Raw genomic sequence first — 17,855 nt, 5'->3', positions numbered from 1 at the left:
TTGTCGTTTTAGTACAAAGTTCCTTCTACTGCAGACATGGCTGGACTAAACTCCTGAGAGGCCTCGGGCAAAAAAAAACGTTGTTGGGCCCCTTTTGCCCCCCCCCCCCACTACAGGAGAGTTTCATTATTCCCCGTGGACTCAAGCCGTTTGAGTGATAGTATGAAAACATACAAACAGTAGGAGCTAAAACCTACAATGGACCCCGACACAAGAGAACAACGATGCTTGTTTGGATTTTTTTTTTTTTTTTTTTTAAATGGACGTAGCTTTATCTTTATCTAGCTTCCTGTTGAGATAACATTTCATGAAGGAAAAGAATAACTATATTAAAAATCACTTTGGCTAGATGGGGTCATCTTTTTAAAACTATTTTGGCAAAATATTGATTATTGATCAGCTGGCAGAGGTATCGATTAATGCCTCCATCAATTTAAGGAAATATGATTATTGTTGCGAGACAGACTTTAGCCAACCTTTAGCACAATGCAGTACAAAGTCAACCAATATGTGTTGTGTGGCCTTCGCTGTGCTTTTATAATAATAATAATAATATTATCATATTTGTGTTTTCATTTGTGTGGCCACAGTTTGAAAGAGAAGGATCGGTGGTAATAAGCAGCTTCCTTTACAAGCGTCTTGTAAACAGATCTCAGATCTAAACAGACACAATCAAAAACGACAGATTTTCTGTAGAGAAATATATCTCAGGTTTATTAACCTCATAGATTCCTTCAAATGCCTTACAGTAGTTATAAAACAGTATATACACATTGCTATAAGCTACACAATCCACGTTCGGAAGTGCTCCTCCGTCTCTGCTCAACGCCTGCAAGGAAAGAAACAAAACAAAAAAAACAAAAGAAACATTTTGCAGCCGTGAATAAATATTAAAAACCTGCCAAACATATAAACCCCCGGGGAAATAATAAGGGGGGGGGGGGGTAGATTTGAAATATTGTTGTTTTTTGTAGTTCAGGTCCTCGACGAAAACATCTGGATTTCTCCACGTGCAAAGAAATCCTCACTTTTTAAAATCTCTATTCACTCTCCTCACTTTGTTTCTGCATTTTTCCACGTGCACGAAAGCTCAAGACAACTCAAAACGATCCACCGGTGAATGATACACCGCGCGGAAAACTCACCAGAAAATGTTTAACCTTCGAACAGGTCTAATCATCACACGGCTGCGGGGCTAAAAAAAAAAAAAAAAACACGGCAGGAGTTGCTGATAAGCCCCGCAGCCGTGCTTCGGTCCCATGATAAAAAAAAAAAAAAAGAAAAGAAAAGAAAAGCTGAACAATAAAAATGGTTTAGTAGATCGGACAAAGCCGGCCGGAGGAATTTCAATATTTTCACTCGGCGGGGGAGGAGACGAGGTGGAGGGGGAGAAAAAAAATAGATGAGGAGGAGGAGGAAGCGGGGGCCGGGGTGGGGAGAGGAACAGTTTTGGCAGGGAAATAAAAGAACCTTTGGTTATCACGTCTGATGACAAATAAACAGAAGAAAGCTACAGAAGATCGCAGGAGTGAAATTATTATTTGAGGTCAACTCTGTGCAACGTTTATTGCTATGCAACGCCTTCCTAGTAAAACAACGGAAATAAAACATCTCTCGTTATAAATGGAGCGATTTGTTTTTCTTTCTCTCCCAACAAAGTCTCTCAGCGTCTCTTCATGTACAGTCGTATTTACAGTCATATAACACAAAAACAGCAATCAGGGAACTTGAACACAGTGTTTCCGGGCAGAGTAACCCCGGTAAAAAGCTGCGTCTCACAGCTGGAAGCCCGTTTCACAGAACCGTGTGCACAAAAAAAATAAAATAATAAATAAGTAAATAAATACAATGTTTACAATAAATACAACTTTTCTAAGTAGGTTTTGTTTTTGTTTTTTTTTTCACATTTCTGGTAGTCACACAGCCAACCAGTGGCTTCACTGGAAACCAGTAGAACCAATTGCTACACGAGACCTATGAACCAGCAGGCAGGTCGAGATGTTCTTGGAATCGAGGGTAAGGCGACGTCCAACTATACGTTTGCATTTACCGAGCAGGTTTTTTTTTTTTAAATCTTTTTTTTTTTGGGCTCTCAGGTCACCGAGCTGAAAGATCCCGCTGATTGAAATCTAGATTTTCCACGCAGTGCGGATCGTCTCCGTGGCCGGATTTCTCTTAAAGTCGACACCTGGGCAAAAATGAGCTGCTGGGCCCCGCCACCCCACTGTGTTTGGTATTTTTATTTATTTATTTATTTATTTTTTAATGCTAGAATAAGGCCCGGCTACAATACGTGTTAGCACTAAACAAAAAAAGACTAAGGGGAGGGGTGTAACCGTACACAACGTTTGGTTAAGTCGTGGTTTCGTTTTTAAAGGTTTGCGTAACCGCTGTTTGTTCCCACGGTGGCAAGTTTATATACAATCGCAAATAGTTTTTATTCATTTTATAAAGTCAACATTGCAATCCGGCTATTTATAAGTTATATGGTTTGTTCATCTAAAGTGTAATTTTAGACACGTTTCACAATAAAAGCCCTGTTAAGAAATGAGGGATTTATTTCTTCTGAGACGCTAGAGGGCTTTTAATTTGAAAAGGATACAGGAAGTGTTGAGTTTGTATTACCAGTGTGATGTAGTAACATTTAAAGGGCACTACACTTATGGTCAGAAGTTTACTTTACGTCGACATAATCGGACAGAAATTTGCGAACGGGAGTTTCACGCAGGTCATTCTAGCGGCGCGCTAGTTGTTGTTAGCTATGGCACGCCAGTACCATTAGCTTTAAAAATATGAAAGTTGTATGATGTGCGAGCTCACACTACGCGATTTAATCGGCTCTCACTGTTCGGCCTCGCTGCCAGTTGGCCCCAGTGGTCATTTGCGGTATTGCAATAAATACAATTTAAAAAAAAAAAAATCCCCTGCGGCCCTCACATGGAAACTAAAGCCAATGCAGAAGTGCCTTAAAGTGCAATACCACTGAGGGCCACTAGGGGGCTGGCTAAAAAAAAAAAAAAAAAAACCTCCAATAGAGTCCCATTCAAAAACCATCGACTTCTCTCATTAAATAAACTCGTAAAAATTTTTTTTCCAAAATTCATGTAGGTTTTAAATTCGTAAATTCCTCCCGTGAACATGGAGACGTTCTATTTTCGCGACGCCATCTCGGTGCGTTTGCGGTTTACGGACTGAGCAGGAGAAACACTACTGAGCATGTGCAGTGGGCTGCACTACGCAGAAGCTTGAAATAGTTGTTTTGGCTAATGTACCAGGCGAACAATTTCTTATTCACGCGAGTGGGCGCCATCTTTGTTACTTTGCACGATTCTAAAGGAGATTTTTTTTAAAAAAAAGCGTAAATTATGTTATTCAATACATTTATTTAGTTTCCTCTGCTGTGCGAAAAATTGACGAGCTGCGTCTCTAAACCTGAGGTGCATACCGAACCGACAATTAATTATTAATTATTAATCACCACACACCATTTGTGAATCGGGGGGTCTTTGGGGGGTCCCGGGGCACGAGCCCAGTTTTGGCCAGTTGGTCATCCAGCACTCTGGAAATCATCCCACAAACGGAGAAAAGCTTTGGAATATTCACTTTTTCAGATTTACGCTACTTTAACTCACAAGTTTAAAGTGTTTTCAAATCAGTGCTAGCAGCAGTATCGTTTTTTCCTTCAAATAAATATCTCTCGCTATAATCTTCAACAAAATAGTTCATCTTTACAGTCAGCTAAATCTCTTTGTACGTAGGAAAATAAAAATAGGTCGATTACATGCCAGCAGCTGTAGCTCGGCCCGTCGCCCGCGGAGGGGCGAAGAGCGAGCCTTCGTCGCTCGTCTTCGTGTTGAATCTCCTCGTCCCTTCGCTCCTCTGAAAAAAAAAAACACAACCCGACGTCCTCAGCGTGCTTTCCGCTGCGAAGACGGGTCGGACGGGTACAGTGTCCATTTACAAACATCAAAATGTACTTTGCGCTGCGTGGAGTCTATGAATGAATCCCTAAACTGGAATGTGGTAGCGGGGACGGGGAAGGGGGGGGGTCGACGTGACAGGTGTCAATCAGCGTGAGGACGTGCAGAGGAATGTTTGTTTGTCCATGAAATCCCAAACCTGTCAATTGTGCTGCGATCTCCACGTCGATACCTGATTTTCAAGCCGTCAATCATTAACCGGGGTGAAGTGGGGGGAGGGGGAGGGGGTGGCTTCGGAAATATGCAACCGATACGTTTTTTGTTTGTTTTTGTTTTGGTACTTTCTCCCCGCATTGTTCAGGCAACAACGTACGAATTTTCACGACTTCTAATTCATTTCTGATCTAACCAAATATCTCGCGAACCTTCGATTTCATCATCGTCCTCATCAGCGGCACGCTTCCTGATTTTGGTACAGCTAGCCCGAGTCAGCCTTTTTCCGAACGGTTCCCGGCAGGGGGTCGTCGTCCCGACGACGATACGCAACGTTCAGGAACGCGCCGGACTTCGGGCTCGAACGTGCGCGGTGCGGGCCGGCGAGCGCGGAAGCGACCCCGAATTCTCCAAATTTTCCCAAAACAATGGTCGACGAGCTATTTTAAATGACGAAAACCAAAACCAAATTGAAATTTTGCCATCTGCGAGGAAACATTTTCACGTTTAATAAAAATAAAAAAATAAAAACATACGATGGGCTCTATGTTAGCGATCGAAGCGCTCGGTTTAGAGGCGCAAATGTGTTTCACTGACTTTAACTTGAATTTACTTACTAATCTGAACACAACATTAAAAAAAAAAAAAAACATGGTTCACACTTGGTCTCTGGGTTCATCAGAAGTTTGTTTTTGGCGACTGTCATTTCCCTTTAAAAGCCAGGTGAGCTTATTGTTCGGCGCACGACCGACGGGCAGATTTGCCAAAGTTGCAGGAAGGAGCTCGACTCTGCAGAGGAAACAGATCTGCCAGTATTTATTTATTTATTTTTTTTCTTTCATATTTCGCAGGTGCCTGCGCGTTGAACCGGCAGACTTTACGAGCTGCGTCCGTCCGCCGACAGTATGTCGGTACGTGTAACTATCTTAATAATTCGCCTTTAAAATAACAGTCAAATTCTGCAGCACCGACTTCAGACCAGGGTTTTGTTGGTCGGCCAACGATGCCCCTGAACGCACCTCTTCTTAACACCGGCGGGCGCTCCGGCGGGTGCAGGGATGGGAAATGGGGACCTTTTTTTTTTTTTTTTTTTTTTTTTTTTTTTTTTTTTTAAATCGCAGCAGGTGTAAGGAGGAGTCCTTTAACTCCAGGTTTTGTCTTCGCTGTTAATTAGTGAGCTCCAGAGGTGCTTCTGCAAGACCTTGTTTGGCGAACTGCTGAGAAAGGACGACTTCTCTTTTTCGAAAAGCAGCCGACCGTGCCCGCGGACAACGCTCGCTACGCGTTGATCATTAAACGGCGTCGAAGCCCGAAACCTACAACGTTGGCTAACTCGGTGGAAATAAATGAAAAAGCTGCCGTGTAACTTATAACCAGGAGCCCCGCGGGACGCACAGTGTTGCAACCGGCCGCGCTCCGGTTTGGTCGGGCTCCTCCGGGTCCGAACGGCGCGAGGCTTTGAAGGAGGCGCCGCGGCGGCGGCCTCCGCTCACAGTGAGGGGCGTTCAGTGGAAGACGTTCGAGAAAAAATACACAGCGTCTGTGCAGCTCGTCCTTTAACTTCGGCTGCAGAAAACAAAACAATAAATACAAAATATAAAACGACAAATACGTATAAATTAATATCACGCAAAAATAAATATTCCACTCTTTGGAAGTTGAATAACTTAAAACATATTGCCTTTCGGGACGGTCGCCAGCGATGTCGTTATTAAAAAGGAGCATACCGGCACATTTTAGCCCCTCGATTACAATCTGTGTGTTCGTTTCACAAATGCTGACTCGCTACTTTTCAGGCAGCCTTTAAAAAAAAAAAAAAAAAGATGCAATAAGCAAACTCTTAAAAGACTTTGAGCCTGTGGAATAATCACAGGCTCTTACTGATTTAAATTACTGGCAGTCCATGAACAGATGAAATGTTCAGAGAGAATTTCAAAAGAAAATCTTTCACAGCGAGTAAAGAGGATTTTTTTTTTTCACCGCCGTTTTGTTAAAGTGTTCATTTTTTTAAATCTTTGTGCACCACGAATTAAATTCAAATCTGAAACCGGGACGAATAAAACCCAGAACTATCTGCTAAATGTAGGTGAACTGATGTTTTACGGACGCACATGCAGATCCTGGTCTACTCTACGACTGACTGGTGTTCCCTCTGTTCTCTGCGTTGGGGGGGGGGGGGGTGGAGACATGCAGGGGTGGAGGGGGGAACGGGTGGCACACAAGAGTTCAGGAGAAGACGAGCAGACAGGAAGTGGTGCCGTGTGTTCTCAGTCAGATGGTGCTCTCAGTGTGGGCGTGGCTGATGGTGTGGACATGCGGGTGCGGGTGGGAGTGGGGGTGGGGGTGGGGGTGGGTGGGCCGGCGGGGGCCCACGCAGTTCTGCTGCTCACTGAGCAGAGTGGTGGTCTCTCCCGGGCCGTTCTCCGGACCGGCAGAGGGCGGGGGCTGCAGGGACTTGGAGGAGGTCAGAGTCGGGTGGGGGCACGGTGCGGCGCCCCCGCAGGAGGGAGGGACCTGGGAGAGGGCGGTGTGGTTGCTCGGAGGGGGAGTGGCCTGGGGCAGAGACTGGCTCGGCCTGCGGCCGGAGGAGGAGGTGGTCTGGGGCAGAGCGGTGCGGCCGCCCGGCGGCGGCTGAACGTTGGGCGGCTGGCGCTTGGCGGGGGGCGTGGCCAGTGGCAGCGGGGTGCGCGTCCCCGGCGGCGTCACGGGGGGCAAAGAGACGGACGTGTCCAGGCGAGTGTGACTGCCCTCCGGGGACTGAGGCGAGCTGTCCAGCCTGGACGCCAGGAGGCCGTTCTGGTACTGAGATCGAGTGATCTGAGGAGGACAAAGTGGTGAACGGTCGAACTTATACACTATTAATATAGTACTTGTATACTTATACGGTATTAATATAGTACTTATATACTTACACGGTATTAATATAGTACTTGTATACTTATACGGTATTAGTATAGTACTTATATAGTTATACAGTATTAATATAGTACTTATATACTTACACGGTATTAATATAGTACTTGTATACTTATACGGTATTAATATAGTACTTATATACTTACACAGTACTAGTATAGTACTTATATACTCATACAGTGTTAGTATATTACTTATATAGTATTAATATAGTACTTATACACTTTTACAGTATTAAAATTTATAGTAGTAGTTTTACACTTATAGTAGTTATACACTTATAAGCAGTTATACTTATTGTAGTTATAGACTTATACAGTATTAGTATAGTAGTTATACATTTATACAGTATTAGTAGAGTAGTTATACACTGATACAGTATTAGTATAGTAGTTATACACTGATACAGTATTAGTAGAGTAGTTATACACTGATACAGTATTAGTATAGTAGTTATACACTGATACAGTATTAGTATAGTAGTTATACACTGATACAGTATTAGTATAGTAGTTATACACCTTCAACATTCCATCCAGGAAATAGATGTGCAATAATTAACGCAAATTCAAGCAAACTCAGCAATATTTGCAGAAGATTTCAATTTTTGCAGATTCCCGTGGTTTTCCCGCAAAAAAAAGACATGGTCAGCAGAAGCTGTGCCGAGAGTATTAACGTCATAAAGTAAGCAGCGTCATCATCCAGAGGATGTAAAGACAGATTATCTCCTATACAGACTCGTTTTCCGTTCTTCAGCCGTCTAAAGGTGATTTAATGAACTTGGTTGGCGTTACCTTGACGAACTGCAGGTCCATGAGAGCTCGCACACAGAAGTCCGGGATGTACTGGAAGGGGGTTCCCGGGATCTGAGTGTGGCTCCCGCTGACGGAGCTCTCCGGACCGCGCTCAGTGCAGCTCAGGGACGCCGAGCGGTTGAGGTTGCCAGCGTGTGACGGAGAGCGAAACTCTGGGGACGGACATAGATGAGAAAGAGTGAGAGGGCGAGGAGGCAAAAAAAATTTTTTTTTTTTTTTTTTTTTAAAGCGCAACAGTCAGATAAACATGAACAAAAGCAGAAATGAATGAAACAGACACAGGAAACAAAATGAATGTGTCAGAAAACGGAAAAAAAAAATGAAGGCGGCAAACAATGTGGAGAAGAAGGCGTGATGAACACACGACAACACACCACACACACACACACACACAACACACACACACACGCATATATGGAAAGCCACGAGTGCAACAAATCGCCTATTTTTCCTTTCGATTTGCATGGAATGTTTTACACTGTTTTGTGGTCAAAAATGCCACTTTTGACAGCATCCTAGTGAGCAGTTGTAAAACACTGTAAAAAAAAAAAAAAATTCCCCTTTTTTTTTTTTTTTTTTTACGGCATTTTACGACACTTTATGGCACAAAAAAAAAAAACCCGCCATTTTCCGGCCGCTCACTCGAACGTTTTGGACGACAAAACGGGCGTCATTGTGTTTTCGATGTAAATCGTGAGTAGAAATAGACTACTTGTGTCACACACGGGCATCCATACACACAACACGTTAACGTCACACGTGTGCCGTCAGCGATGAGACTCGTCGTGCAAAGAGTGCGACAAACATGCAATGCGACGAAGGCAAAGTGCATCGTTTGAGCATCTCCGCAGGGCCGTCCGAGGCCGGAGGTCGGACCGCTCTCATTGGCTGGTTTTTAGGTGACGTCACGGAGGTCGGAGAGGTGGAGGGCGTCGGTGATGATCGGAGGAGTTTAGTGAGTGAGGAGATCCGGAGGGGAGTTACGGGAGAACATCCGGGCTTAAAGAAACAGTTCGTCATTTTTTTTGGGGGGGGGGAGGAGGAAAGGTGCCGATTCGCTTTCTTGCCGAGAGTTGGGCAATAATTAGCTTAGCTTAGCATAAAAGGCTGGAATGTTTTGCAGCTAGAGGGCGCTGCAGCTCGAAACAACAAAAAGAAGTATTTATTTTCAGCTCACTTTCGAAGCTCGTTTAAAAATAATTTCCCGATTGTCGCAGGCTGACTTCGATTTGTTAAAAGACACAAATATGTCGCTTTCTTCGAGATAAAATGAAAGAATTATGATTTCAGAAAAAAAAACAAAAAAAAAAACGTGCATCTTACCGAGAGGTATTTATTTTTATTACCTACGTTTATGTGTGAAAATACATGAAGATGCCGACTACAAAATGGCTGACAGAGCCAGAAAATAGGCCATTTAATTTGACCTGAAAAATTTGAATTTATAGTTTGTATTTTAAGAACTTTTTTTTTGATAAAACTGCTGAAAATTGTTTGAGCGTTTAGGGCTACATTTTAGGCCATTTTAGAAAAAAAAAAAAAAAATAGTACGTAATGTTTATCATAACTAGCTTTAGTATGGCCTCGCCAGGTTATAACCTTAATTAACCCCTTTATCTTGTTTGTTTCCGAGACATATGAAACAAATGAGGCACAACTGGTTTATCAGTGAGCTTTTAAGGCGTTTGGCAGGAAGCTTGTGTTAGCACATGGCCAGGCGATGCTAAGCTAATCAACTGGCTGTCGCTCCGTATTTAGCGAGAGCAGCTTCGAGCTTCTCGCCTAACGCTCAGAAAGACGGAAAGCAAATGAGCACGCTCGTCAAAATGTCGAACCGTTGCGTCAGCTGGAGGTCTGCGGTCAGATCACCCAACTGTAAAAGACGAAGAAGTGATGAGAACCATCTGACCGTGGATCGGGGTCAAAGGGAGGAGGCGGTGACGGGGTTAGAGATCAGATCGGAGTCCCCATCCAGCAAGTCGGTTTTTCAGCGGTAGTAATAATCTGAGCGAACGTCCGACCGTAGCGGACGCTGACGGACGATCTGCGACTGAGCATGCGCAAAGATGCAGCTAATTATTGTACTGATTCCAGATTAATCTGCCGTTCGACGACTTGGCACGAACAGATGTTAACTCAAGCGCCACTTGCTGGATTTTCGGCGCTTTCGGTCGAATCTGCTTGGAAGCTCCACAAAAAGCCAGTAGGTGGTCCTTTAGTTCAAACTTTTTTGTTTATCGTTAATATTTGAAATCAATTTAGCGAATGTCTCAAAAGTACCGATCTGCTGATTTTGTTTTATAATATCGAAACTTAAATATGATAAGACAACATAAGAAATGTGATGATTATTTTGATCTATTTTCAGATATTTCCTTAAAAATGTTGACAAATCAAGACTAATTGAATTTAGAAGAAAATGAACAAAAATACATTTACCTGAGCTCAAGACGACATCTTTTGATTAATTGTTTTGCTCAATAATAAAGTTAAAACCCCAACATATTCTATTTTTAATGCTTTAAAACATGAAAAAGCAGAATTTCCTCACATTTAAGATGCTGGAAACACCATATATTTTCAATTTTTATATATATATATATATATATATATATATATATATATATATATATATATATATATTTTGATATCCATCACATTAACCTGCTTCACTGTGGTAAAAAAAAAAAAAGTTAATTTGTCAAACTACCTTGCACAACAATTTCCCTGAATCCAAACGTATGTCTTCAGATTGCTTACATTATCTGATCAATAGTTTAAATGCTACAAATATTAAAGTTAACTGCAAACACTCACATTGGAAACTCTAAATAGAATAACATAAATATTAATTGTAAATATTGTTAAAATCCTTTGGACTATTTTTTAGATGTTTTGTGATCTGTTTACTTTACAAAATGACATTTTAATAACGTATTTTTGTTTTTAATAAGTATCCCAAATACTCTATTCTTCAAAACAGACAAAAACAGCATATTCCCACATTTGAGAGGCTGAAAACATTGACTATTTTGCATTTTTTAATTTTGAAAAAGAAAAAAAGATAAATCTAATCAGGTTCATCACCTTGTGTGATTCTTTAAACAGATCATTTCTGACCTAAACATTGATTTATTTGTTTTTGGTAATATTAGACTGCACTGCACTCGGGTAAAGTTCTCGTAAAGCTGTTTGTATTCAAACGCTATTATTTGAGAAATTTGGCTTCTTTAAAAGTCACTCAAAAAAATGGCCAGAACGTTTTAAAAAAAAAAAAAAAAAATTAAAAGCTTTTTTTACTTCCTGTTTAAAACTTGCTGGACCAGGACTCTGAGGATGACGTGAAAAGAGGAAATGGTGAGAAAATCGGTTTAACGAGGACCCCCGTCCCACCCTCCCTCCCTCCCTCCGGCCCATCGAGTGTTTACCTGGGAAACGAGAGAACACAGAAAACCTCTTAAGAGAGAGGCGTCGTGGAGGGGGGGACGCCACTGACGGGGAGAGAGGAGGGGTGACGGCTGAGAGAGAGGAGGGGGGAGGGAGGAAGGGGCACAGAGAGAGACAGATGAACTCTTTGTTGATTTATTTTCATCCCAGCAGAGCGTCAGGCACTCCGTGTTTCTTCTAACCGTTTTTTTTTAAACCAGTCTGGAGGTTTTTTTTTTCTTCTTGGTTGAAATATTGTACGCTTCGGCTTAAATTTTTTTTCAGTAAAGTCCACTGAAATTTTTGAACGAATCTAAGCTTCTTTCTTCTGAAAGAAAAAAAAGTCCTGAAAAACGGATTTTGTTCTTCTTCAGCGGCATTTTGAATCACGGCAAAGCGTGTAATACTTCCGCCCGTCCACTAGAGGGCGTGTTGTTGTTTTTTCTCGTCGTAAAGCAAAGCTGCGACATTGACACACTGCCCTCTAGTGGACCGACAGGTGTTTTACACGCATTGCATCGCTGCAAAATGTTTAATACACCATCAGTCTGCTACTTTGTATCAACAGCATACTGAATCAGTGTCACGTTTTGCTTCGCCTAGCGCGTGGATGACCACGTGGTTACGCTTCGGAAAAGATTTCTTCAATAAAATCCTCGTTGCTTTCTCCTGGGTGAATTTCCCGTATTTCCGTGGTCCATGAAACTCGTCACGTGACCTTCTTATTCATGGTTGCCTGTACTAAGGTGGAGCAAAACAAAACACTGACACGGTACCCTCTAGTGGACTCAATTTTCAATTTTGGTCCACTGCTGCCATTTTACTGCATCATTAACGTAAAATCAGAAAGAATTCAGACCGACTGTCACTTTAACCTAATTTGAAATGGTTAAAACTGCCAATCTGAATCAAATTTGACCAATTGGACATCATTTGAATGCATGTTTTGCTTCATACTTACAACCAAATGACAAGTTTTTTCTGGGAAATGTCCTCGAAAAGTTTCAGCACATTGCGGAACCAGTAAAAACACAACTGAATAATTACAAAAATGAATATATTTTATAGTGGAAAAAGGAATTTCTTGATGCGGTCTGGCGGGAGAACAATGTGTCGGCTCGCATACCAACGCGTGATAACGACACATCTGGGATGAGATCGGGTTCTAGTTTGGAAATACATTCGACAATATATATATCTATATATATATATTTTTTTTTTTTTTACAGAGTATTTCCTCTCCGTACTGATTGAACGATCTTCGCTCCTGAAGTCCGGAAACATCGGATTCCCGTTTTTGGTTCTTCGTGAGGACACTCCGAGCGTTTCGGGATGAGAGATGGTCGAGCGTTTGACATTCACATGTGACACTGCAGACGACACACACTGAGCCGCATGACGTGCACATGAAGCACAGACAGCAGTTCATCCAGGGAAGAGAAAAGCAGCAGAAACAGGTCAACAGGAAAGAGAAACCGCCGTCGGTACCATCCCCGTTCATCACGACCACGTTCCCGGTTGTTCAGGTCTCAGGACAAATAATGAAATCACCACGGGGGTTTAGAGTTTCTGCGTGTTCTGATTCACCGTTTAGTTATTTCAGAAAGTTTCAGCATCGTGTCTAAATTCAGCACATTTCCTGATTGAAAATTAAAAAAAAAAAATGTTCTGGCATTTTGCAGCCTTAAATTCATTTTTAAATCCTTTAAAGAGCCCACGGATACTGTAAGGGAGGTAGGAATTATATTTGGACATTGAATGTCTTTTTCCGTAAAACAAACCAAGCTAGACAATTTTTGGGCTCTACAAAAAAAGATCTGAGAGTATTTTTAACTTTACCAGTGACATTTTTAGGAAAATGTTCTCTTAAAACATTCTTAAATATTTTATTTACATTCCCAGAGTGTTTTTTTTTTTTTTTTTTAAATAATACTGTTGGGACAAAATTTCATTATTTTAGAAAAGGATAATGTGCTTTAAAAAAAACAATGTTTTGTGGAAGGCCGATTAGATTGTTTATGGATAATATTTTCCTATATTGTAGGAAGAAAATCCTGGGAATAAAAAAAACAAAAAACTTTTGTTGAACATTGCACATTTCTAGCTGCATATATGCTACAAAATTATTTCTCCAAGTGATGAGACAGCGTCATCTAAACCTGGATTTTCACCCAACAAATTTACAAACAGAATATACAAAAATGTCAAACAATTATTGAATAAAGAAAACAAATGCTGGTTTACGTGGTTTTCTGTTCCCAAAATAAGAGATTTGATATTGACAGCACTGAGAGCAGTAACTGTGCCGTCTTCTTCTTCTTCTTCTTCTTATTATTATTATTATCATTAGTTCAGTACATTTCATTATGTGTGGAAAAAACTAAGTCCAACAGCTGCAAACACCTGCAGACTGTCAGCTGATGCAGAACACATATTTCCTGTCGTCTTCAGCAGGACGGACCCAGACGCAAAGCAAAGAATTTGAATCAGCAGTTACGGAGCCGAGCCACCAGGAGGCGCCGGTGTTTCATCCTCAGCTTGCAGTGCTTCACAGTTAAAACTCGGCAGTGATGCTGCCGGACACCACACCGCCGAGCTGCTCTCTGGACATCTCAAGTGGACTTACATCATCACACAAAGGACACACATGCAGCACAGCACAGCACACGCTAACCCCTCCCCCTCCCCCCCTTAAAAAACCCCCGTCCGAAACAGACACGGATTCAGTCTTGCACTTTTTGAGATCAGTTCTATTGACTATGATAACTTAATAAAATCACAGCCAGATATGTTGGAAACCACCTTTAAACCGGATGTTTTTGGAGAGAAAACCACCTGAAATCACTTTAATCTCCTGCCAGGAATTTTTTTTTTTTGGGGGGGGGGATTATAACGTATATACTGAAATTTAAAAATACAGATTCTTTAACCATCTTGTGGCACAATCATCCCAAAAAGTAAAGGAACACTGCAAACCTTCGACACCTTCACAATAATAGAAGCCAATAGAAGTCAATCCTTTCAGAATAAAAGCAGTATAAAGCACTCGAGTCAAAACATCGGACGACTCGGTAGAAAAAAGGGGGGGGGGGGGAAAATGCTTTTTAGCATTTTGAGATTGATTTTAAACAGTTTGTTTGCAGGTGTGTGCTTCTTGTACTTCTATTTTGATGAGGGCCAAATTGAGTTTTGGATGTTTTCAATGTGTTTTGTTATTTGTTTCCTTGCAGTGTGTTATTTTGTGATTCTGGCACTGTGTTTTGATGTATTTATATCACCTCAATATAATTTTGGCTGTTGCACACTTGAGCACAGACCTTCAAAGAGGCGTTTCAGGGCTCAGACTTTGTTTCCGAGCCCTCTGGAAACGTTTCAACAGCCACATTTATATATAACACACAAGTTCTTTGTAGTTGATCTAATATGGTTTCTTGTGTTTTGCAGCTTGTTTTGTATAGAGAACTGAAAATGCCAAAAATAAAAGCATAAATGACTTCATAATGCACCAAAAATAACACTGAAAATCAACATTAATTCAATGAGGCAAAACCTAATTTATTAACTTTCCCATTTAATTTACGAATTTATTCATTTTCAAAACTATATATCTATATACTTATTTGTTTATGTATGTATTAATTTCCCTTTGCTTTCCCCCCATTTGAAGCTAAACTCTGAATGTCAGTGGATGTCCTCACAAAAGACAGAAGTAGTAGCACGTGTGTGTCTGTAACATGTATGTGCGGAGCGTGTGTGCGGCCTCACCCAGCGACGGCGAGCTCAGAGCCATGACGCCGTAGTAGGAGAACGGGCCGGTTTCAAACTTCATGTTCTCGTTTCCGGCTTCCACTTCCACCCGACCCTGAAACAAACAAAGACACACACACACACACACACACACACACACACACACACACACACACACACACACACACACACACACACACACACAACATCTTTAATAAAGCAAATTCAGGGATTAATCTTCTAGGACATTTTCAATCAGGCCACTGAGTCTCCTTTAAAACATAATCAAATTACCACCTGGCGGTTATGGTGATAAATAACGGACAGAGAAGAGTAACAATATCTTTATTATATTTGATATTTGTGTAGAATGTTTATTATTATTAATTCATGAATTATGGAATCATGGCCACAAACATGTTCTGTAATCAGTCCAAGTAAATGTTTGTGCCAAATTTGAAAAAAATTCCCCCAAAGTGTTTCTGAGATATTACACTGATAATAATAGGATGGACGGATCGGATGGATGTGAGGTGATATTTACCTTGACCTCTGACCTCTGACCACCAAAATCTACTCACTTCGTCCTTCAGTCCAAGTGAATGTTTGTGCCAAATTTGAAGACATTCTCTCGAGGCAGTCCCCAGATATCATGGGTCAATGTGAGGCGACAGTGACCTTGACCTTTGACCCCTGGTCCCCAAAATCGAATCAGTTTATCTTCGAGTCCGAGTGAGTGTTTGTGCCAAATTTGCAGAGATTCTCTCAAGGTGTTCCATTAAAAAAAGAAAAAAAAGAAAATCTGTTGTTCTGTCGTTAGACGATCCTGACGAGAACACACCAGTTTTATCATGAAAATATTACAATAAAAACACAACGAACATGAGGTCTGGTCCACAGTTATTCTATTTAAATAAATGAACGTCTCAACTCAAACATACAAACTTCTTCCTAAAAGAAATGTTTGTCCATAAGTTTGCCGACTAAAACTGAAGCATCAGAAAATGTTGGCGGAGACGTAAACGACGTTTTAACTTGACTTCCCGACAGCTGAGCTCAGGAGACGCGATGCCATCTGCTGATGGGTTCATCAGCGACGATGTCTCACTCCTTTGGAGTCTGAACACTGACATTTGCAAACATGAGCCCATGAGAGATAAACGCTGGCACTGCAAGTGTTTTTTGTTTTGTTTTTTGTATTTATTTATTTATTTTTTTTCTTTATTCCGGGCTCCAATTCAGCATTCAGCGTCATTTCAGACGGTCATGTGACCACGTCACGGACAGGACCGGCCATCTCTGCGTTCAGGAGGATGAGCGGAGAAAAGCAAAGTCTGCATGTGGCACCTTCTTTTATTTAATCAAATCGCAGCTTTTTCCGGTTATATAATTACACAGGCTGACATGGTGATTAGATTAATCGTGCGGCTCTACTTAAAACCCACATTTATACCTCATTGACCTGGACATGGACACGCGGACCCCAGCAGCGCTTTAAAACAGACTAACAAGCCTTCCATTATTAATATTTTAATAAACCAAAAATACCTCTTTCTCATCTTCTTGGGACGCGTCAAATCTGGACCACACGAGCAGGACGAGTTTAAAGACAGTTTTGACGTGTCAAACCTTTGACGTATTTGTGATCAAGTCCTTCGATGGAGAAAAGGATGCGAAGTCAACATTTTTTGCTCTTATAGATAAATTAAAAGTTTTTAAAACTCTTAAAGTGGATTTTAAAAAGTGTACAGCTTAAATCTGGAAAAATATCAGCCTTTAAAATATGATTTTATTTGTTTAACCTTTTTATTTTTTTTTTTATTTTTGAAGCACATGCTGTCTTTACCAAGCCGACATAGTTCGTGGTGCATTCGAGAGCCTACATTTTGTAGGGCGCTTTTAATGCGTTTCCGCCCGTACACTCTCACCCTGCCTTTCTAAACATCTTTCACTATATTTTTCTGGACGTTTGGTTTTTTTCTCTCATTTTACATGCAATTTCCAGAAACCAGAAAACTAGACATCTAAATGTTTTTCGGTTTTCCAGGACTTGTGGGGACCCCGTGAGAGTTACCTGACAGTTTACGTCTTAAACTGGTGTGTCCGAGTTAGTTTGGAGGCTCAGCTGGATGCAAAAATCCAGGAGTCGTGTCCTGTGGCAGGTAACAGAAACACTTTAACGTCCTATAAATATTACATCCGGCCACAGGGGCAGGGTTCAGTGTCTCTTTACCTCAAGCGCACAAACACACACACACACACACACACACACAAACACACACACACATGTTTGTACTGCCGTTTTTGTGAGGCTGTATTAAACCCAATAAACATCACAAACACTGGACCGTCCAACAGCCCTTTAAAAAGGTGTTTTTCAGCGGAGGAAACCAGGAAACAACGTCCTCATTCTTCACAGCCTAAAGCTCAAATTGGTCCTCACAAGGACAGACGTACGGACGTACACACGCGCACATGAACATATAGTGCGTGTTGCTGGGCGGTGGAACAGGAGCAGCGGTGCTCGGGTTGCACGCCGAGTGTCTGCAGTCACTTTATCCACACCTCGGGTGTCAACAACAAAGCCTCCGAACGCAAACGCACACTTTCAAAAGCGCAGCCGCCGCAGCAGCAGCACGCGTGTTCCCTGGACGTTCGTATTCTGCTGTCAAGCGCCGAATGCGGCATCTTGAAGTCGAGTGTTCCCCTCAGGCCGGTGATTCCCAGCCTTTAATTTTTTTTTGTTTTTACCAGACCCTCTCCAGGTCTGTCTGGCGAGCCCCCCCCCCCCTTCAACACCACGCGTCACGTTACAAAT

At 41.7% G+C, this 17,855-nt stretch overlaps 1 protein-coding gene across 3 annotated transcripts in view; it reads right to left on the bottom strand.

Moving 5' to 3' along the window:
- Nucleotides 1-1,881: 1,881 nt before the first annotated feature.
- LOC138208302 (metal transporter CNNM4) overlaps nucleotides 1,882-17,855 on the bottom strand; it is a 30,655-nt gene continuing 14,681 nt past the window's right edge. The window contains exons 5-8 of one of the 3 annotated variants that reach the window (XM_069166115.1): nucleotides 15,056-15,152; nucleotides 11,259-11,355; nucleotides 7,844-8,063; nucleotides 1,882-6,950 (exon numbers count right to left, since the gene is read on the bottom strand). In XM_069166115.1, the coding sequence (XP_069022216.1) occupies nucleotides 6,405-6,950; nucleotides 7,844-8,063; nucleotides 11,259-11,355; nucleotides 15,056-15,152 (960 nt within the window). In that variant the 3' untranslated portion in view covers nucleotides 1,882-6,404. Of the gene's footprint in view, nucleotides 6,951-7,843; nucleotides 8,064-11,258; nucleotides 11,383-15,055; nucleotides 15,153-17,855 lie in introns of all 3 variants that reach the window. The other 2 variants (XM_069166096.1, XM_069166105.1) reach the window with 2 other exon arrangements.

This window comes from Embiotoca jacksoni, unplaced genomic scaffold (assembly GCF_022577435.1).
Source record: "Embiotoca jacksoni isolate LCO1_2020_lvr unplaced genomic scaffold, fEmbJac1.0.p SCAF_10, whole genome shotgun sequence".
In the NCBI taxonomy this organism is placed as follows: domain Eukaryota; kingdom Metazoa; phylum Chordata; class Actinopteri; family Embiotocidae; genus Embiotoca; species Embiotoca jacksoni.
The sequence above is the reverse complement of the archived record's forward strand: the minus strand, read 5'-3'. Positions and strand labels throughout refer to the sequence as shown.